The sequence below is a fragment of the Lepidochelys kempii genome, chromosome 3, assembly GCF_965140265.1.
Source record: "Lepidochelys kempii isolate rLepKem1 chromosome 3, rLepKem1.hap2, whole genome shotgun sequence".
Taxonomy (NCBI): Eukaryota; Metazoa; Chordata; order Testudines; family Cheloniidae; genus Lepidochelys; species Lepidochelys kempii.
In genome coordinates this window covers 1,404,943-1,426,839 of record NC_133258.1, presented here as the reverse complement: position 1 = coordinate 1,426,839, position 21,897 = coordinate 1,404,943, and the positions used below count along the sequence as shown (strand labels likewise).

Sequence of the window (21,897 nt, the reverse complement as noted above, 5' to 3'; positions counted from 1 at the left end):
CCTACTGTGTTTGCAGGTCGGGGGGAAGATGGACGAGAACCGCTTTGTAGCTGTGACCAGCTCGAACGCGGCCAAGATCCTCAACCTGTACCCACGGAAGGGCCGCATCATCCCCGGGGCCGACGCAGACATCGTGGTGTGGGACCCTGAAGCCACCAGGTAGGAATGGGGCAAAGGGGGAGGGGCAGAGAGTCTTTGCCCAGGGCCGGGAGGTGCCTGACGGGCCCAGAACAGACCCTGGTCGGGGTGGCAGGGGGAGAGGGACAGCAATCCGTGTCTCAGTCCCAGTTGGTGCCCAACGGGCCCAGAACAGACCCTGGTCAGGGGCAGCGATCCGTCTCCTGGTGCCAGGAGGTGCCCGATGAGCCCGGAACAGACTCTGGTCGGGATGGCAGGGGGAGAGGGACAGTGATCCGTGTCCCGCTCCCGGTCGGTGCCGAACAGACCCTGGCCGGGGGGGGGGGGGGCAGCGATCCGTGTCCTGCTCCCGGTCGGTGCCGAACAGACCCTGGCTGGGGGGGGCAGCGATCCGTGTCCCGCTCCCGGTCGGTGCTGCTCATTGCTCTGGGGACTCCGGGCTGCGCTGTGCTTGGGCAGAGGAGCTGCTGGCTCGTAGCACAGGGCTGCCCCAGTGCCGTGAGCCTCCTCTCTGGGCCCAGCTGTAACCAGCTGCTCCGGCTGTGCCACCCGCAGGACCATCTCTGCCAGCACCCAGGTGCAGGGGGGAGACATCAACCTGTACGAGACCATGCGCTGCCACGGGGTGCCGCTGGTCACCATCAGCCGCGGGCGTGTGGTCTATGAGAACGGCGTCTTCATGTGCGCTGAAGGCACTGGCAAGTTCTGCCCACTCCGCTCCTTCCCCGACTCCGTCTACAAGAAGCTCGTCCAGCGGGAGAAGGTAGGAGGGTGGGGTGGGGCATCCTGTGCTCTGCGGTGCTGTGCATGGCTTCAGGGTCACCTGTGCGCCTGGCTGCCCCTGCACGTCCCCACATGGCCGGAGCAGGGCCAGGATCACGGTGCAGGGCAAGGTGGCATGGTGCCCAAGCCCGGGATCCCGCCGCTGGGCCACCTCCCTGGCAGCAAGATGGGCCGGTTGGTTTGTGTAGGAAGCTGTTGGCCACTCCCACTCTTCTTGACTGCTGGGGGCTGCGTGTTGCAGCATGGGCGGGCGTTGTGCAGGGGCCCCGCTGGCAGGAAACAACCCACGCTGAGCAGCGCAGCCTGGGGTGGGTTTCCTCTGCCCGTAGGATCAGCGACAGCTGTGGGGCCCAGCCTCAAGGAGGAGACAATCCAGGAGTGGACAGGTTCCCCTGAGCCAACAGATGGTTGAGCAGCTGTCAGGCCTCAGGGCACTGCAGAGACGGGCAGTGCCCAGGGCCCAGGACAGAGAGACCCTTGGGGGCCTGACCCGCCAGCACTTCTCACAAGCCACTCGTGGGACGGGGCAGATGGGCAGAGGTTCCAGCTGGGGCACTGTGAGGGGAGAGCATCACGCCCTCATCCTCTGTGCCTCCTCCCTGCTGGGCAAGCAGATTGGAGCCAGCGTGGGCGAGTGGAGAATCATGGGATAGACCAGCGAGAACTGTGGGCATTGGACCCCAACTCCCGCCCTTGCCCCCCAGTCGCGGGGTATCCCACAAGGCAAAGAGCCTGCAGGTGGGTGGAGGGCAGAGGGTCCTACCCACGGTGCGCTGAGCAGTCACCGTGATGGCATGCGGCAGTGAAGTCACAAGCGTGTGACACGCACTGGGGCAGCCGGCTGGTGTGATTCCCCCACCGGCAACGCTGCATCTCTCGCACTGGACTGGCACAGGTGGGGTGCAGAGCCAAACTCCTGTGGTTGACAGCACCCTTTGCCTGGCGAGCCCGAGCGCCAGGCCAGGCCATCTCCCGCTGTGTAGCACCTTAGCAGAGAGCTGAGCCAGAGGCTCTGCCCCAGCAGGGTGGGGAATAGGAAGGAGCCTGGCTGCTGGGCCCCTCCCACACTCTACTCACTGGCGGTGGCAAAAGGGGCTGCATTCCCAGTACAGGAGAGCACTCCCGTCCTCTGCAGCCCGCTGGGGTCAGCAGCGAAATGCCAGCTACGTTGGCATCAGTGTCATTAGGGTTCAGAGTCAACACCCAGCCGCACCGCTGAGGAGTGGTTGTCTGACTCCACGGCCCGCGTTGCTGGGCTTTGCAGCTACTCTGCAGCCACCAGAGTAGTGGGAGCAGTTGGGACTGGAGAATGTGATGCAGCCGGCACCGAGGTGCTCCCGTCCTGCTGCCGTGAGCTGGCTCCATGTGGTGCCCGCAAAGGAGGCCAGTGCGGGGCAAGACAGGCAGATAGGCAGGCTTTGTCTGGCTGGCGGGATGCTGGGCCATGGCCCTGGGGTGGTTGGGGAAGTCACACAGCCACCTGGGCAAGTGTCTCTGCCCACACAGGCAGGTGGGCAGCTGAATGCCACTCTGTATGGGGGGGAGCTGGGACCGGTGAGGGGGAAGAGGAGGTGGGAGCAGAAGGGGGCAGGCTGGGGATTTGGGGGGAGGGTTGTTGCCCAAAGGGGTCGAGGGTTTGAGGGGAGAAGCATTGGCTGAGGGAATGGGGTGGAGGGGAGGGTCATTGGCTGAGGAAAGGGGGGTCAAGGAGTTGAGGGGAGGGCAGGGGAGGGTGTTGAATGGAGGCTGGGCCGGAGGAGCATGTGGCTCACAGCATGGTAATCAGGGGCAGCAATGAGGAGGACTGGGGCCAAGCAAGGAACCAGCCCCGAGCTCCGGGAAGGAGGCAGGGGAGGTGCTGGGGGCGTGCTGCCTGGGAGTCTCGGTTCCCTCCTGGGTAGTGGGGCACTGTCCTCAAGCCTCTCTGGACAAGGGAAACTCGGACCCGTCATGCACCCGGGGTGGGGCTGTCTCCCCATCCTGAGTCGGGGGATCGCACTGTCAGCCTGTCACATGTCTGGAATCCCCCAGGTCTCTTTGAGGCGGGGGGCTGGGCGTGGTTCTCGGGGCTGAGTGCTGGCCCATGGGTGGGTGTGTGGTGAGGGACAGGGCTGCTCCGCAGGGGTCCACACGAAGTCTGGCTGGGACCTGGGCTCTGTGTTTGAGGTCCAGGAGCTCACAACTCTGGGGAGCCCTCAGCCCCTTACCCCTGCTTGACAGACTCTGATATTCTTCTAGTGATGCTGGCATGCTGGATCCTGCCGGGTCAGCCTGCTCTGACTCTGACTGGGGAGGGATAGGTGTCATGGAGTGTGGGGGAGTCCGGGCCCTGCCCCCCTCTTCCTGGGATTCATCATGACTCTCAGCCAGCCAGTAAAACGGAAGGTTTATTGGCCAACAGGAACACCATCCAAAACAGAGCTTGTGGGTACAACCAGGGCTCCTCAGTCAAGTCCTTCTGGGGGGCAGGGAGCTTAGACCCCAGCCTTGGGGATCCCTGCGTTCTACCACCCAGCCCAAAACTGAAACCAAACCCCCCCAGCAGGCTCCCTCCTGCAGCCTTGTCCAGTTTCCCGGGCAGAGGTGTTACCTTCCCCCTCCCCCTCCTGGCTCAGGTTACAGGCTCTCAGGTCTCCCATCCCCAGTGAAACTCCCCAGCCACAATCCCAGGTCAACACTCCCCCCTCCCTGCTGAGTCACATCCTCACATCTCTCCCCCCTTCGAGACTGAACTGAGCGGGGTCACGCTGACCAGTGACCTGGGGAAGTTCGGGGCCCCCTCTCCGGGACAGCGCATCCGCTATCAGGTTGGCACTTCCCTTCACCTGGACCACGTCCATGTCGTAATCCTGCAGGAGCAGGCTCCATCTCAGGAGCTTGGCGTTGGCTCCTTTCATCTGGTGCAGCCAGGTCAGGGGAGAGTGGTCGGTGTAGACAGTGAAGTGTCGCCCGAAGAGATAGGGCTCTAGTTTCTTAAGGGCCCACACCATGGCCGGGCACTCCTTCTCGATGGCCTCGTAGTTCTGCTCCTGGGGTAGCAACTTCTTGCTCAGGTACACGATGGGGTGTCTCTCCCCCTTTTCATCCTCCTGCATTAACACTGCCCCCAGTCCCGTGTCGGAGGCGTCGGTGAACACCACAAAGGGCTTGTCAAAGTCTGGGTTTGCCAGAACTGGGCCACGGACTAGAGCCTCCTTCAGCGCCCGGAAAGCCTCCTGGCACTGCTCGGTCCAGACCACCTTGTCTGGCTTCCCCTTCTTGCATAGCTCAGTGATGGGGGCGGCTATGGCGCTAAAGCGGGGCACAAACCTTGGATAGTATCCTGCCAACCAAATACAGGCTTCGACCTGCTTTTTGGTTTGAGGCGCGGGCCAGTCTCTGATCACCTCCACCTTAGCTGGTTCCGGCTTTAGGCGGCTGCTCCCCACCTGATGGCCCAGGTAAGATACTTCAGCCATCCCCACCTTGCACTTCTCCGCTTTTACAGTCAGCCCAGCCCCCTGGAGTCGGTCCAGCACTTGTCTAACCTGGGACACGTGGTCCTCCCAGGTCTGGCTAAAGACACAGATGTCATCAATATACGCCACGGCAAAACTCTCCATCCCCCTCAGTAGCTGATCCACCAGGCGCTGGAAGGTGGCCGGCGCTCCCTTGAGGCCGAAAGGCAGGGTCAGGAACTCATAGAGCCCCAGAGGGGTGATAAAGGCCGATTTCAGCCGGGCATCTGCATCCAGTGGCACTTGCCAGTACCCCTTTGTAAGGTCCATGGTGGTAAGGTATCAAGCGTTTCCCAGCTTGTCTAGGAGCTCATCGGGCCTGGGCATGGGGTAGGCATCAGATACAGTGATGGCATTGAGCTTCCGATAGTCCACACAGAACCGGATTGACCCGTCCTTTTTGAGGACCAGCACCACCGGCGAGGCCCAAGGGCTGGCAGATGGCTGGATCACCCCCACGGCCAGCATGTCTCTGACCTCTTTTTCCAGGTCCTGAACAATTTTCCCTGTGACTCAGAACGGGGAGCATCTTATCGGCGGGTGTGATCCTGTCTGCACCCGGTGGACAGTCAGATTAGTGTGTCTAGGCGGGTTGGAAAACAGCTGTCGGTACGGATGCAGCACCCCTCTGATCTCAGCTTGCTGGACAGGGGTTAGCTGATCCGAGAGGGGAATTGCTTCCACGGGGGAGCCAGCTCTGGTCTCAGGGAATATATTTACCAAAGGGTCGTCTCCCTGCTCCTCCCAATGTCCACACACGGCCAACACCACATTCCCCCTGGCATAATATGGCTTCATCATATTCACATGGTACACCCGGCGGTGGTGCGCCCGGTTCGACAGCTCCACCACATAGTTTACCTCATTGAGCTGCTTGACGACCTTGAAAGGGCCCTCCCAGGCGGCCTGTAGTTTGTTCTTTCTCACGGGGATGAGAACTATCACCGGATCCCCAGTGGTGTAGGCGCGGGCCCGCGCCGTGCGGTCATACCAGACCTTCTGCTTCCTCTGGGCTCTGGCCAGATTCTCCCTGGCCAGGCCCATGAGTTCAGCCAGTCTCTCTCGGAAGATCAGGATATACTCCACCACTGACTCTCCATCGGGAGTGGCCTTCCCCTCCCATTCGTCTCTTATCTGGTCCAGGGGCCCCCTTACCCTCCTTCTATATAGCAGTTCGAAAGGCAAAAATCCGGTAGACTCCTGGGGCACCTCCCTGTACGCGAACAGCAGGTGAGGTAAGTACTTGTCCCAGTCCTGCGGGTGCTGGTTCATAAAGGTTTTCAGCATCATCTTTAGCGTCCCGTTGAACCTCTCCACCAGCCCGTTGGACTGGGGGTGATAAGCTGAGGCCCAGTTGTGCCAGACCCCACATTTCTCCCACAAGCACCAGAGCAGGGCCGACATGAAGTTGGAGCCTTGGTCTGTCAGGACTTCCTTGGGGAACCCCACTCGGCTGAAAATGGTCAGGAGCGCATCTGCCACGGTGTCGGCTTCAATGGAAGCTAATGGCACCTGCCTTGGGGTAGCGGGTGGCAAAATCTACCACCATCAGAATGTATTTCTTCCCCGACTGGGTCGTCTTGCTGAGAGGCCCCACGATGTCCGTGGCCACCTTCTGGAAAGGCTCCTCTATGACGGGCAAAGGTCTCAAAGCCGCTTTCCCCTTGTCCCGGGCCTTCCCCACCCTCTGACAGGGGTCACAGGATCGGCAATACTGCCGGACCGTGGTAAAGACCCCGGGCCAGTAAAAGTTCTGTAGCAACCTCTGCCGGGTGCGCCGGATTCCCTGGTGCCCTGCGAGGGGGATGTCATGGGCCAGGGACAGGAGCTTGCAGCGATACTTCTGGGGGACCACCAGCTGCCTCCTGATCCCACAGGACTCTACTTCCCTTGTGGGAGCCCATTCTCGGTACAGGAACCCCTTCTCCCACAGGAACCTCTCCTGGCAGCCTCTCCCCATGGTCCGTCCCACCCTGAGGTCGGCCAGGTCCCTGAGCTTCCGCAAGGAGGGATCTTTCCTCAACTCGGCCTGGAATTCAGCGGCTGGGGAAGGGGTGGGGGCTTGCTCTCTCTTGCTGGCTGGGTCTGAAGCCACAGCCTCTCTGAGCCTTGTTCCTGGGCACTCCCTCCCCACCAGGTTAGGGTCCTGCGCCTCCGGTGTGATACCCTCCCCAAGGTCAGGGCGCAGTGCCCCTCGCCAGCTCTGGCTACGGGTCACAACCAGGGCGTTCTGGGGGTTGCTTGGCCAGTCCTCTAGGTCCCCCCCCATCAACACCTTCGTGGGCAAATGGTGCACCCCCACATCCTTGGGGCCCTCCTTGGCCCCCCATTTTAGGTACATCCTTGCCATGGGCACCTTGAATGGGGTCCCGCCCACCCCCATCAGGGTCAGGTAGGTGTTGGGCACCACCCGATCTGGGGCCACCACCTCAGGCCGGGCCAGTGTCACCGCCGCACCCGTATCCCAGTATCCATTGACCTTCTTCCCATCCACCTCCAGGGGTACAAGGCACTTTCTCCGGAGGGACAGCCCCGCGCCCACCCTGTAAACCGAGAACCCTGAGCCCAGAGCATCCAGCCCTCCAGAGGAGCTGGCCTGGGGTATTCTTCCCTCCTGAGCAGGTGGTAAGCTGGCAGCCCCCCTTGCCTGGGCCATCTGCCCCTCGTCCAGCTGGGTCCCTACCCAGTTAACCCTGGATAGGTTGGGTCTGCTCAGTCTGTCCCTGAGCCTGGGGCACTGGGTCCGTATGTGGCCTCTCTGGCCACAGTGATAGTAGCCCTTGTCACGTTGGTGCCCTCGAGCGGGTCAGATGGTCCTGACACCAGGCGTTCCCCTTGGGAGGGGGTTCTCCATATTTCCCTGCTGGGACGTCCCATGGTGACTCTCTCTCTGCATTGTGAGGGGCCTGTTCTTTTGGGACTCCTCCCTGCTATCTTCTGACCAACTGTTCACAAACTCGTCGGCCAGCTGCCCTGCGTGCTGTGGGTTCTCTAGCTTTTTGTCCACCAACCATAGCCTCAGGTCGGAAGGGCACTGTTCATACAGTTGCTCCAGTACGATTAGGTCAAGCAGGTCCTCTTTAGCTTGGGCCCTAGCTGTCCACTTGCGGGCATATCCCTGGATTCAGTTGACCAGTTGTAGGTAGGTGACCTCAGACATTTTACGCTGACCCCGGAACCTTTTCCGGTACATCTCGGGGGTCAGCCCAAACTCATGGAGCAGGCCCTTTTTGAACAGTTCGTAGTCCCCTGCCTCCGCCCCTGTCATTCAGCTGTACACCTCCATGGCTTTGGGGTCCAGTAAGGGGGTGAGAAACTGGAGCCTGTCTGCAGGGTCAACCCTGTGCATCTCGCAGGCATTCTCAAAGGCTGTCAGGAAGCTATCTACGTCCTCCCCCCCACCTTACGCAGGGCCAGGAAGCACTTATCAAAGCTCCTTGCAGTCTCGGGTCCCCCCCTCACTCACCGCAGCCAGGGCCCCACTGCTCCTCAGCCTGGCCAGCTCCAGCTCATGTTGTCTCTGTTTCTCCTTCAGCTCATGCTGACGTTGCTTCTCCTCATGCTGATGCTGCTTTTCATGATCCTCCAGCTCCCTCATTTTCATCTCCCTCTCCCATTCCAGCTGCCTCCGCTCCAGGGATGGGGAGCTCTGCTGGGAGGATCCCCTGCTGGCTGCCGGGGTCAGGGTGCCCTCGGTATTCGCTGGGCTTCCCCCAACCCCTCCCCTAGGCATAGGTAGGAAGGGTCTCGGGATGTCCTCGGCCACAGTCTGACCCCTCCCAGCCCGGTCAGGCCCCGGGGCCCACGCTGCGTCCACCGGGCAGCTTCCCTCAGGGACAGGGATCAGGTCATCCAAGCGATCCTTCTCCAACTGGGCAATCAGCTGTTCCTTGGTGGACCTCCCAATGCGCAGCCCCCTCTGCCTGCACAGCTCCACCAGGTCGCTCTTAAGGCGTTTAGCGTACATCTCCCTGCTGGCCACTCGCAGGCCGGGCAGCTTTCTACCGTTCCCAGGAAAAACCCCTCATGTGCCAGTCCTTCTTGAGGTCACCACCTCTTTGCCAGGGTCGAGCTGCAGACTCCTCCACCCCGGGACCGCTTGCTGCAATCCCCCGGGGGACCCTGTTACTGCAAAAGTCCTTCTCTCTGGTCACACACTCCTAGGGGTTAACCGCACCCTGAAACTGTCTCTCTCTGAATCTTCAGCACGCCTGGTCCCGTCAATCCCCCTTCGTTTTACTGCCCCCCAGTCACTCACTGCAGGAAGTGCCGTCCACGGGGTGTAGTACATCCCACTTTTCCCACCAGTTGTCACGGAGTGTGGGGGAGTCCAGGCCCTGCACTCCTCTTCCTGGGATTCACCGTGACTCTCAGCCAGCCAGTAAAACAGAAGGTTTATTGGACAGTAGGAACAGAGTCTAAAACAGAGGTTGTGGGTATAACCAGGGCCCCTCAGTCAAGTCCTTCTCGGGGGCAGGGAGCTTAGACCCCAGCCTTGGGGTTCCCTGCGTTCCACCACCCAGCCCAAAACTGAAACCAAAACCCCTCCAGCGAATGCATCCGATGAAGTGAGCTGTAGCTCATGAAAGCTCATGCTCAGATATATTGGTTAGTCTCTAAGGTGCCACAAGTACTTCTTTTCTTTTTGCGGATACAGACTAACATGGCTGCTACTCTGAAACCAGGCAGAGGTGTTACCTTCCCCCTCCCGGCTCAGGTGACAGGCTCTCAGGTCTCCCATCCCCAGTGAAACTCCCCAGCCACATTCCCAGGTCAACACTCCCCCCTCCCTGCTGCGTCACAACAGGAAAGGGGAAGGCTCCTTCTTCCCATCAAAGCATCTGAGCCCAGGGCCCCTCGCTTGGCTAGGAAAGCCCCAGGCTCCTGGAGCTGCTTTCCCACCAGTGGCCAGGGGTTCATTTCACCCAAAACAATCCCAGTCACCAGCCCCGGCCTGAGTTCAGACATTCAGATATTCCCAGGCCAGCAGGGATCAGATCAGCTAGTCTGAGACCTGCCCTAAATAATTCCCAGAACAGACCTGTTAGAAAAACAGCCAGTCTCGACTTACACGTGAGTGATGGAGAATCCACCACATCTCTTGGGAAATTAATTGTTCCAGTGGTTAATTACTCTTAGCATTAAAAATTAACTCCTGGTTACTCCTGAGGGAATTCTGCGCATGTGCAGAATTCATCTGCCCCGCAAATTTCTTTTGCTTCCCCGCAGAAAAATGACTTTCTGACAGGGAAGCAAAGGGAAGCCACCAGAGTGGTCATGTGACCCTCCCCAACAGTATGTTTTGGGGGCCCAGCCGGCAGAGAGGTAAATCACTGTGGGGCAGGAGGCAAGACTGGGGAACACCCAGCTGGCGGCTCCTACTCTGTGCTGGGCTCAGCTGCTAGTCCTGGCTGGGCTGGGGAGGACGGGACTTTCTCTTCCCCTGTACGGCATCCCCCAGATTTCTCCCGAGGCTGCAGGAAGCTCTGCAAACTCCCCCACCACCCTTCCTGCACGCATTGCTCCTCAGCTGTAGGGGGAGGGATCACTGTACGGGGAGCTGCTTCCCCCATCCGCCCAACCCCCATGCATCCAGACCACCTCATATTCAGACCCTCCTGCTGAGTCTCCCCCCCCCCACCACACCCAGAGCCCGCCCCTGCCGAGACCCACTCCCCCTGCACCTGGAACAGTCACCTGCACCTGGATCCCCACCCCACTGAGCCCCACTCCCGCAGCATCTGGACCCTCCCCACAGAACCCCCCCACATCCAGACCCCCCGCTGAGCTTTATCCCTGCCACACCATGACCCACGCTGAGCTCCAACTACCTTCACCTGGACCCCCCTGCAGAGTCCCATTACCTTTGCACTCAGAACCCCCCACAATAAGCCCCTGTGCATCCGGATCCTCCACTGAGTTGCCTGCACACAGAACCCTCTCAAGCCACACCTGGATCCCCCCACACGAAGCCCCTCCTCACTTGGATCATAGAATCATAGAATATCAGGGTTGGAAGGGACCTCAGGAGGTCATCTAGTCCAACCCCCTGCTCAAAGCAGGACCGATCCTCAATTAAATCATCCCAGCCAGGGCTTTGTCAAGCCTGACCTTAAAAACTTCTAAGGAAGGAGATTCCACCACCTCCCTAGGTACCGCATTCCAGTGTTTCACCACCCTCCTAGTGAAAAAGTTTTTCCTAATATCCAACCTAAATCTTCCCCACTGCAGCTTGAGACCATTACTCCTTGTTCTGTCATCTGCTACCACTGAGAACAGTCTAGATCCATCCTCTTTGGAACCCCCTTTCAGGTAGTTGAAAGCAGCTGACAAATCCCCCCTCATTCTTGTCTTCCGTAGACTAAACATCCCCAGTTCCTTCAGGCTCTCCTCATAAGTCATGTGTTCCAGTCCCCTAATCATTTTTGTTGCCCTTCGCTGGACTCTCTCCAATTTTTCCACATCCTTCTTGTAGTGTGGGGCCCAAAACTGGACACAGTACTCCAGATGAGGCCTCACCAGTGTTGAATAGAGGGGGACGATCACGTCCCTTGATCTGCTGGCAATGCCCCTACTTATACAGCCCAAAATGCCATTGGCCTTCTTGGATCCTGCCTCACTGAGCCTGCCTGCCCACACCTGGTGCATCTGGCACAGAGGGGCAGAGCCCTGGGGTGTTTCTGGGGCAGGCCTGGTCCTTGCACTTTGCCAGGGTTGGGTGAAGCCTCACCACTGAGTCCATGTCCCACGAGGGAGCTGCACAGTGATCTCCCACCTCTGTGCGGCCAGTGACCTGTGCTCCCCAATGCCATGCTGGAGCCAACACATTTATTTGACAAATAAAATTTGCAGAATTTTGCAGAATTTAAACATTGTGCACAGAATTTTTAATGTTTTGGCGCAGAATGCCTTCAGGAGCAACACCTTATTTCCCTTTTGAATGTGTCTAGCTTCAAGTTCCAGCCCTTGGCTCGTGTTAGCCAGACTGAAGTACCTGTTACCAAATATTTGTTCCCCACATAGGTACTTACAGCTTGGTATCTAGTCACTCTTTAACCTCCTCTTTGTTCAGCTAAAAAATTGAGCTCCTTTGAGTCTGTCGCTATCAGGCAGGTTTTCTAACCCTTGAATCATTCTCCTGTCTCTTCTATGACCCCCTCCAATTTATCCACATCCTCCTGGAATTGTGGGCACTAGGACCCAGGCTTCCAGCAGTGGTCACACTTCCAAACATAAAGTAAAATAACCTCTCCACTTCTCCTCAAGAGCTCTGTTTATGTATTAGCCCTTTTGCCCACAGCGTCACACAGCGGGCTCAAGTTCAGCTGATTGTCTATGCCACCCCTCAAAATCTTCTTCAGAGTCAGTGCTTTCCAGGGTAAAGCCCCCCAGCCTGTAAGTCTTGCCTGCATTCTTTGTTCCTACATGTAACCGTATTAAAACACATTGTTTGCTTGCCCCCAGTTTACCAAGTGATCTGCAGCGGTGTGAATCAGTAACCTGTCATCTTCTTTATTTACCACTCCCCCAATTTTTGTGTTGTCTGCAAGCTTTATCAGTGATGGTTTTCTTCCGGGTCATCAATAAAAATGTTAAATAATATAGGGCCGAGAGCCAATCCCTGCAGGACCCCACTGGAAACACCCCGTTCGATGATGACTCCCCATTTACAATTACGTGTTGAGATCTATCAGTTAGCCAGCTTTGAATCCAGCAGACTTTGACAACCTCAGGGAACTGATGGGCAGGATCCCCTGGGAGAATAACATGAGGGGGAAAGGAGTCCAGCAGAGCTGGCTGTATTTTAAAGAATCCTTATTTAGGTTACAGGGACAAACCATCCCGATGTGTAGAAAGAATAGTAAATATGGCAGGCGACCAGCTTGGCTTAACAGTGAAATCCTTGTTGATCTTAAACACAAGAAAGAAGCTTACAAGAAGTGGAAGACTGGACAAATGACCAGGGAAGAGTATAAAAATATTGCTCAGGCATGCAAGAGTGAAATCAGGAATGCCAAATCACACCTGGAGTTGCAGCTACCAAGAGATGTTAAGAGTAACAAGAAGGGTTTCTTCAAGTATGTTAACAACAAGAAGAAAGTCAAGGAAAGTGTGGGTCCCTTACTGAATGAGGGAGGCAAGCTAGTGACAGAGGATATGGAAAAAGCTAATGTACTTAATGCTTTTTTTGCCTCTGTCTTCACGAACAAGGTCAGCTCCCAGACTGCTGCACTGGGCAGCACAGCATGGGGAGGAGGTGACCAGCCCTCTGTGGAGAAAGAAGTGGTTCGGGACTATTTAGAAAAGCTGGACGAGCACAAGTCCATGGGGCTGGATGCGCTGCATCCGAGAGTGCTAAAGGAGTTGGCAGATGTGATTGCAGAGCCATTGGCCATTATCTTTGAAAACTCATGGTGATTGGAGGAAGTCCCAGATGACTGGAAAAAGGCTAATGTAGTGCCCATCTTTAAAAAAGGGAAGAAGGAGGATCCTGGGAACTACAGGCCAGTCAGCCTCACCTCAGTCCCTGGAAAAATCATGGAGCAGGTCCTCAAGGAATCAATTCTGAAGCACTTAGAGGAGAGGAAAGTGATCAGGAACAGTCAGCATGGATTCATCAAGGGCAAGTCATGCCTGACTAATCTAACTGCCTTCTATGATGAGATAACTGGTTCTGTGGATGAAGGGAAAGCAGTGGATGTGTTGCTGCTTGACTTTAGCAAAGCTTTTGACACGGTCTCCCACAGTATTCTTGTCAGCAAGTTAAGGAAGTATGGGCTGGATGAATGGACTATAAGGTGGGTAGAAAGCTGGCTAGATTGTCGGGCTCAGCGGGTAGTGATGAATGGCTCCATGTCTAGTTGGCAGCCGGTATCAAGTGGAGTGCCCCAAGGGTCGGTCCTGGGGCCGTTTTGTTCAATATCTTCATAAATGATCTGGAGGATGGTGTGGATTGCACCCTCAGCAAGTTTGCAGATGACACTAAACTGGGAGGAGAGGTAGATACGCTGGAGGGTAGGGATAGGATACAGAGGGCCCTAAACAAATTGGAGGATTGGGCCAAAAGAAATCTGATGAGGTTCAACAAGGACAAGTGCAGAGTCCTGCACTTAGGACGGAAGAATCCCATGCACCGCTACAGACTAGGGACCAAATGGCTCGGCAGCAGTTCTGCAGAAAAGGACCTAGGGGTTACAGTGGCCGAGAAGCTGGATATGAGTCAGCAGTGTGCCCTTGTTGCCAAGAAGTCCAATGGCATTTTGGGCTGTATAAGTAGGGGCATTGCCAGCAGGTCGAGGGACGTGATCGTTCCCCTTTGTTCGACACTGGTGAGGCCTCTCTGGAGTACTGTGTCCAGTTTTGGGCCCCACACTACAAGAAGGATGTGGAAAAATTGGAAAGAGTCCAGCGGAGGGCAACAAAAATGATTAGGGGTCTGGAACACATGACTTATGAGGAGAGGCTGAGGGAACTGGGATTGTTTAGTCTGCAGAAGAGAAGAATGAGGGGGGATTTGATAGCTGCTTTCAACTACCTGAAAGGGGGTTCCAAAGAGGATGGATCTAGACTGTTCTCAGTGGTAGCTGATGACCGAACAAGGAGTAATGGTCTCAAGTTGCAGTGGGGGAGGTTTAGGTTGGATATTAGGAAAAACTTTTTCACTAGGAGGGTGGTGAAACACTGGAATGCGTTACCTAGGGAGGTGGTGTAATCTCCTTCCTTAGATGTTTTTAAGGTCAGGCTTGACAAAGCCCTGGCTGGGCTGATTAAGTTGGGGATTGGTCTTGTTTTGAGCAGGGGGTTGGACTAGACCTCCTAAGGTCTCTTCCAACCCTGATATTCTCTGAATCTATGATTGATTCTATGCTGGACCTGCACGTCCCCCTGGCCCTCTCCCTTCAGCTCAGGGGCTGCAGATCACTAGCTCCCCTACTGTCCCCAATCTTGGTGAGGGGGTCCAGGTGCTGGCTTCCGCTCCAAGCCATTGTGGATCCAGGAGCTGCCAGCCGCAGCCCTGGGGAGCTGCCTGCTGGTACCTCTTTCTTCACAGCTTGGCGCAGAATCATAGCAACGTGGGGCTGGCAGGGACCTCGCAAGGACACCATGTCCAGTGCCCCGTGCAGAGGCAGGGCCGGGGGAACCTGGACCAGCCCTGAGAGGGGTTTGTCCAACATGTTCTTAAATCTCCAGTGCCGGGATCCCACGGCCTCCCTTGGGAGCGGGTCCCAGAGCTTCACTCCCCAGCCGTTGGACAGTTCTTCCTAGGTGCTAACCTCAATCTCCCTGCTGCAGATTTAGCCCATTGCTTCTCATCCTACCTGCCAGGGACGTGGAGAACAAGTGATCACCACCCTCTGTAGAACAGCCCTGACCAGATCTGAAGACTGTTATCAGGTCCCCCCTCAGTCCCTTCTCTCAAGACTAAACAGGCCCAGGCTTTGTAACCGTTCCTCACAGATCAGGTTTTCTAAACCTTTCAGCAGTTCTGTTGCTCTCCTCTGAACTCCCCCGGGTTTGTCCACATCTTTCTTAAAGTGTGATGGTAAGAATTAGACCCAGGGCTCCAGCTGAGACCCCCTCAGTGCTGAACACCACTAGGGTGACTGGATGTCCCGATTTTATAGGGACAGTCCCGATATTTGGGGCTTTTTCTTATTTTGGCTCCTATTAACTTCCCCCCACCCCCACCGTCCCGATTTTTCACACTTGCTATCTGGTCAGCCTAAACACAGCGGAACAGTGACCTCCCATCTCTTACCTTCGACATTTCTGTGCAGACATCTGGGACAAAGTGCAAATATTTTGCACTGTTTTAATGGATCCTGTGTGGGGCTCAGTTTCCCCTCTATGCAGCATTGTTACCCAGTGGGTGGAAAGGGAGCAGTTGCTCTCAGGGCAGGCTAAGAGACACAGCTGGGGGTGTCATCAAGCTGTCTGGGTGCAGATTCGAGAAGACGATGGCAAATCCAATTGCCAAGACATTGAAACCTCCCCACACTGTCCCCAGAGGCAGATGGATTTTCCCACCGCTCAGCAGTGAGGCTGGGCAATGTCCCCAGCTGAGAACAATGGACTGGGGAGGTGTGGGGGGGAGGTAAGAGCTAGGGGCTGGACGGAGTCGGGGGCGGGGCTCGCACCTGGAGTCTGACCAAGGTCAGACAGGAAACAAACAGACAGAGCTTGAACCAAGGAGGCCACTACAGCTGGTCTGGGCGCTGGCTGCCCAGGCTGGGCTGTAACGGTCAGTTCTCTGGGCCACCCGAGGGGCTGCCTGGGCCGTGTGCCAGGTGACCAATAAACCCACCTGGTTTCACAGCACTGGGTGAGTGTCCCTGCAGATGCTGGGTGAGGGGCACTGATCCCTGAGAAGAGGACACATCTCCCCCAGGGTCTGTCCCAGCTGGACTTGCTTCCTGGAGCTCCCGGGGTGAAGTGGGAGTAGGCTGCATCCCACAGGTCCAGTCTAAAGAGGCGGTGAAGCTGTGTGGCTTACCTTGGAGGAAAAGTGGGACCTGTAGGGGGTCTGGTCCACTGAAGGGCTCCTCCCAGAGACTATTCCAAAGCTGGGCCATAGCCCGACCCTATGGGTCTGTGACCCCGAATATTAGCCTTTTTTGCAACTGCATCACATTGTTGACTCATATTCAATTTGTGATCCACTGTACTGTCACCTTGCAGGTTATTCTCCACTGTACTTGTGCATTGGATTTTTACCTCCTAACTCAAGTATGTTGCACTTATCTGTATTGAATTACAATTTGTTGAATTCAGACCAATTCTCCAATTTGTCAAGGGCATCTTGAATTCTGATCCTGCCTCCAAAGTGCTCGCAGCCCCTCCCAGCTTGGTGTCATCCGCAGATTTTATAAGCCTCAGCTCCACTCCATTTTCCAAATCAGTGAAAATATAGAACAGTACCAGACCCAGGACAGACTGTGACAGATTTATGTTACCGATCTGCCTGGGGCTTCAGGTGATCAGGCTGAGGCCGCAGGATCTTTAGGGGAGGAGAAGAAGGAGCACACCACTTAACTAAGTTTAAAGCTTTATTAACCAAATAACAGTGGTGAGTACTGGGCATGCCGCTCGTCACTCAGAGGGAGGAAGAAAGCATTAGTGCCAAAGCCTGAACCCACTTTCATACTTACACACGCACAACCCAAGGCTGGCCAAGCCTGGGTGTAACGTAAGAAGAAGGTCAGGGGGAAGGGTAGATGAGAGTTCTGCCATGTGCAAAGGTTGTCTGGAGTCCGTTGTAAATCTCCGACTTGCTTCAGCTTTCGGGAGTGTTTTAAGCCCTGGGTTCTTCCGGGAGCGTTTTCATCCAGGGACCCTCATCCCCCGTGCTCTCAGTACCAGTCCAAACCAGCCTTCCGCGGCTCCCTTAGTTTCCCCAAAACACACCCGTTTCAGGGTCGCGAGACTGTTGTTTTCAACTCACTGACCTTCACAATCTTACTAGTTTTACAACCCCTTCAGTTCTGTCTGGCTCAGTTCTCCTTTCTCACGGCTGGCCAGGGTTGAGATACAGGCTTCTGGCTGTTTGGCAGCAGAGAGCTTGTTTGTGTGTGCTGGCCTTGGGCTGCAGTTTCGTTCCTTATCTTCAGGGCTAGCTGGATCGTCGAGTTAACCCGTTCCTTTCTCCCTTCCTCCCCCTTCAGCCTCTTGTAACCTGCAAAGGACTCTTCCACTCCACATTGACACCTTCAATCCTTCCCAAGATACTTTCCAATGCATATAAAGGCGTTAGCAATATACAACGCTGGTGCTGACCCAGGGGACCCCAAGGGGTGGGGGTGGTGGGCATTTTATTGTGACAAGACCCTGGCAGGATCCCAGTAGATACGACCTCCCAATTGGACAGCCAACCACTGATAACTACTCCTTGAGTGTGGTCTTTCAACCAGTTGTGCGCCTACCTTATGGTAATTCCATCCAGACCGCATCCGTGGGAATGTGTCAAAAGCCTTTCGAAAATCAAGACATATCTACAGCTTCCCCCATCCACTAGGCTAATAACTGTGTCAGAGAAGGAAATTAGTTTGGTTTGGTAGGATTTGTTCTTGATAAATCCATGCTGGCTGTCCTAACCCTCTTATCCTCTAGGTGCTTACAGATTGATGGAATAATTTGTTCCAGTGTCTTTCCAGGTATTGAAGTTAGGCTGACTGGTCTGTAATTCCCTGGGTCCTCCTTGTTCCCCTTTTGAAAGACAGTCCTATGTTTGCCCGTCTCCAGTCCTCTGGGACCTCACCCGTCCTCCGGGAATTCTCAAAGAAAATTGCTATTGGTCCCGAGATTGTTTCCACCAGTTCCTTGGTACCCTGGGTTGAGGTTTCATCAGGCCTTGCCGACTTGAATGCGTCTAACTTTTCTAACCAGTCTTAGCCTGTTCTTTCCCCATTTCAGCTTGCGTTCCTTCCCCCTTGGGGTTCATATTAGTTGTGTTGAGGATCTGGTCACCATTAACCTTTTAGTGACAACTGCAACAGAATAGGCATTAAACATCTCAGCCTTTTGATGTTGTCAGTTATTAACTCTCCTTCCTCTTGCTCTTAATGTATCTATAGACCCACTTCTTACTTCCTTGTGTGTCCCTTGCTAGGCGTAACCTGGGGCCTTCGCCCCTACACACCAGTGCCGCACTCTCGTACTCCTCCTTAGCAATTCGTCCCTCTTTCCACTTTTGTAGGATTCCCCACTCACCTACGGCAGCCTGTGCTTTCACCATACTTGTGCCAGGGTGGCGGCATCCCCTGGGCAGCAGGGGGCGCCCCACCGTGGGCAGTGGTGTTACCATCCCCATTAGAGAGATGGGAGTCTGAGGCACGGAGTGGGGAGGGACCTGCCCGAGGCCACACAGAACCAGGGTTTGATCCTGGAGTTCTGGTTCCCAGCCCGCTGCTGTGGCCGCTGGGGCTTGCTGCTGTCTGTGCATGATCCTTGCATGGCACTAGGGGGCAGCGCTTGCCTGCATAGGACTGATCTTTAATGCCTGCGGTTACTTGCTTACAGGAGTGGGGGTGGGGGGTTGCACTGGAGAGACCGGGAGGGGGTGGAATCTGCTTTGCTTTGGTGCAGTGGGGTGGCGTGCCAGCAGGGGGCAGTGAGCTACAGGCCTTATGGGGACACACCCCGCTCTCTCTTGGACTGGGGTTTATCAAGCGCCCCAGCTCTGTGCTCCCTTCAGGTGGGGGTTGTCCTCCCCACAGGTGCCCAGCGTGACACTTGCTCACAACTCGGGGCGTCACTTGGCCTCTGCCTGCAGGGGGGCCTGCTCCTGGGGGAGCCAGCCTTGGCCCGACAGTGCCCCTCGACCAGCCCATGACACCAGCTGCCAGACCCAGGGTGCAGCTCTGCCAGACGGAGCCAGGCCTGAGTGGGGAGGAAAGGAGGATGCAATAGCAGAGACCCTGCCCCGCACTGCACCCCTTCCCCATGCTGTACCCCCTATCCCCACACTGCACCCCTTCCCCATGCAGTACCCCTGCACTGTACCCCTTCCCCATGCTGTACCCCCTATCCCCACTCTGCACCCCTTCCCCATGCAGTACCCCTGCACTGTACCCCTTCCCCATGCTGTACCCCCTATCCCCACTCTGCACCCCTTCCCCATGCTGTACCCCCCACTCTGCACCCCTTCCTCATGTTGTACCCCCTACCCTCACACTGCCCTCTTCCATATGCTGCACCACTGTATTGTACCCCTATCCCATGCTGCACTCCCTACCTCCACAATGAACCCCTTATCAATGCTGTATCCCCACACACACTGGACCCCCACCCCCATGCTACATCCCCTACCCCTGCCCTGCCCCCTTCCCCATGCTGTACCCCCACACACACTGCACCCCCTACCCCCCATACTACAGCCCCTACCCCCATGCTGCATCCCTTCCTCATGCCATATCCCTGCACTGCACCACTTCCCCACACCGAACCCTTCTCCCATGCTGTACCCTGTACTTGCGCACTGCACCCCTTCCCCATGCTGCACCCTCACATTGCACCCCATCCCATGCTGTACTCCCTACCCCCACACTGAATCCCTTCTCAATGCTGTATCCCCACTCCACACTGCACCCCTTCTCCACACTGCACCCCTTCTCCACACTGCACCCCTTCTCCACACTGCACCCCTTCCTCATGTAGTCCCCCCTTCCCCTGCACTCCACCCCTCCCCCATTCTGTACCCCCTTCCCCACTCCACGCTGCACCCCCATCCCTATGCTGTGCCCCCTCCCAACACTGCACCCACACCCCAGGTTGTACCCTCCTCCCCACTCCTCTAGCCCTTGGTGTCTCATAAAAACAGCTAGACTGGGTCAGACCAAACGTCCATCTAGCCCCGTGTCCTGTCGGCCAGGAGCCCCAGAGGGAATGAACAGAACAGGGAAACATCAAGTGATCCATCCCCTGTCGCCCATTCCCAGCTCCTGGCAAACAGCGGCTAGGGACACCATCCCTGCCCAGCCTGGCTAGCAGGGCACGTACCAGACTTTCAGGGCATCAGTGGATAATGCCTCTGGAAGTTCAGTGTCCCAGCTGGGGAAGCTGCAGTGATGAGGCTGGATGTCCTGAGAAACCCAGCATCCGTCCCCCGCTTTCAGCTGAGTTCTCCCCCCCGAAGTGACCCCCAGGGCAGGGTCTGGGCAGGGTCGGGGAGCAAGCTCAGTCACAGGCCAGCCGAGCCCCATATTATGGGGGATCCCATCTCAGCCCCGCTCCATGTCCAGGCCCCAGATCGTCCAGGCTCCCCAGCCTGGTACCCCGCATCTCAAGGGCAGAATCTGTCCCGGTGGGGCAAGGCCCTCATGCAGCCACTGGGCTGCTGGCTGCTGTCCCTCAGTGCCAGCCACAGCGGGTAGCCTAAGGTCCAGTCAGGCGATGCCAGGCCAGCCATGGGGCTCAAGCAGCATAGAGGTGGGGCTGGCCACAGGGTTCAGGCAACGTAGGGGCAGGGCCGTGTAGGGATGGGGTGGGGCTCTAACTGTGCGGCCAGCGCTCATGGGTGTTTCTTTTCTCCCTCCATTAGAGTTTAAAGTTTAGGGGCGTGGAGCGCACCCCCTACCTGGGGGACGTGGCTGTGGTTGTGCATGCTGGGAAAAAGGAGACGGGGACTCCACTTGCAGATACCCCCACCCGACCTGCCACTCGACATGGGGGCATGAGGGACCTTCACGAGTCCGGCTTCAGCCTATCCGGTAAGAGCGGGGCCGGAGCGTGTGTTAGCGCCCCCTGAAGGGGGGGACCCCAGCGAGAGCGCCGTCCCTCCTGTCTGAGCGAGGGGGGGCTGGTTGGCTGAGAGCAGGACAGGTCAGGGTGCTTGGGCCTCTCGCTCCAGGTCTGGCTGCCGGCGGTTCGGTGCCTGAGTCGACCAGGTAGAGGGAGGCCACATGTCAATGTCACAGACAGGTGCCCAGCAGCGTTCATTGGCCATGCTCTCAGCCGTGGCGGGGGATCTCTCAGGCAGGGACACAGCGTGGGGGACACGCACCAGGCCCTGCCTGGGCTGCCCCAGTCCAGGGTGCTCCGGCAGGCTCTCCCCACCAGCCCCAGCTCCCTGTTCTACCAGCCCGCAAGTGGCATGTGGACGAGCTGCTCCCTGCTGCCCCCTATGCCGAGCCCGCTGCCTAGCCGGACGCAGCACTGCCGGCTCCATCCACATACTGCGAGCGCTACCAGAGGCCATGCCGACGTCAGCCCTGCTGCACAGATGGGGAAACTGAGGCAATGTGTTCATCTGTACTGTGGGAGCGCCCATGGGTCCCAACCAGGACCTGTGGCCACTCACCCTGGGCACTGCAGACACGCCCCTGCCCTGCAGAGCTTCTGGGCAGTGCCTGAGGTCAGCCCTCCTGTTCTTGGCAGAGCAGGGAGAAGCCAGGAGTCCTGGCTCCCAGCTCTCGTTCTGAGCCAGCCTGGTAATGCTGCTATTCCTGTGTCCGTCCGTTGCATGCCCGTGCTCCTGTCGCAGGGGCTGGCCGGTGAGGATTGGCGGGAGTTTCCATGGTTTGTGTGGCTGAGTCTCAGCAAAGCAAGCGCTGGGCAATTAATTGGGGCCTTGGCCATTGTTCGCCAGACACTTGGTGAGTCTGGCAGAGATTTCCTAAACCCTCCCCGAATTTCCCCAACACCCCCCCCTCCGCAGTGGTCAACTAGCTATGTGCAGTGTTGCCAATTTTGTCATTGGTTGGAAATTTGAATTGAAACTGAAACGTTAATACACATTTTAAAAGCAGATACAGTGTATGATAAAATACGTGTTCCTGGAAAAGTGTAATGGGTCTGAAAAGTCTGAACAAAGCCTGGCTTCCTCACACAGCTGTCGTTTTTGCTGACAATGGCGGCACATTGGTGTCGGCGATGCTGGACAACCTTATAATTTAAAATGATGATTTGTAAGCCAGGGCTGACTGAGCTCTGCCCTGACAGCTCGTGATGAGCCGGGGTTGGGGGAGGCTTCAGGACCAGGCCG

At 56.9% G+C, this 21,897-nt stretch overlaps 1 protein-coding gene across 2 annotated transcripts in view; it reads left to right on the top strand.

Annotated features, from left to right (window-relative positions):
• DPYSL5 (dihydropyrimidinase like 5) overlaps nt 1–21,897 on the top strand; it is a 99,908-nt gene that overhangs the window by 64,513 nt on the left and 13,498 nt on the right. For both annotated transcript variants that reach the window (XM_073335460.1, XM_073335461.1), the window contains exons 10-12: nt 17–159; nt 694–901; nt 20,455–20,623. In XM_073335460.1, coding sequence (XP_073191561.1) covers nt 17–159; nt 694–901; nt 20,455–20,623 — 520 coding nt within the window. The remainder of the gene's footprint in view (nt 1–16; nt 160–693; nt 902–20,454; nt 20,624–21,897) is intronic.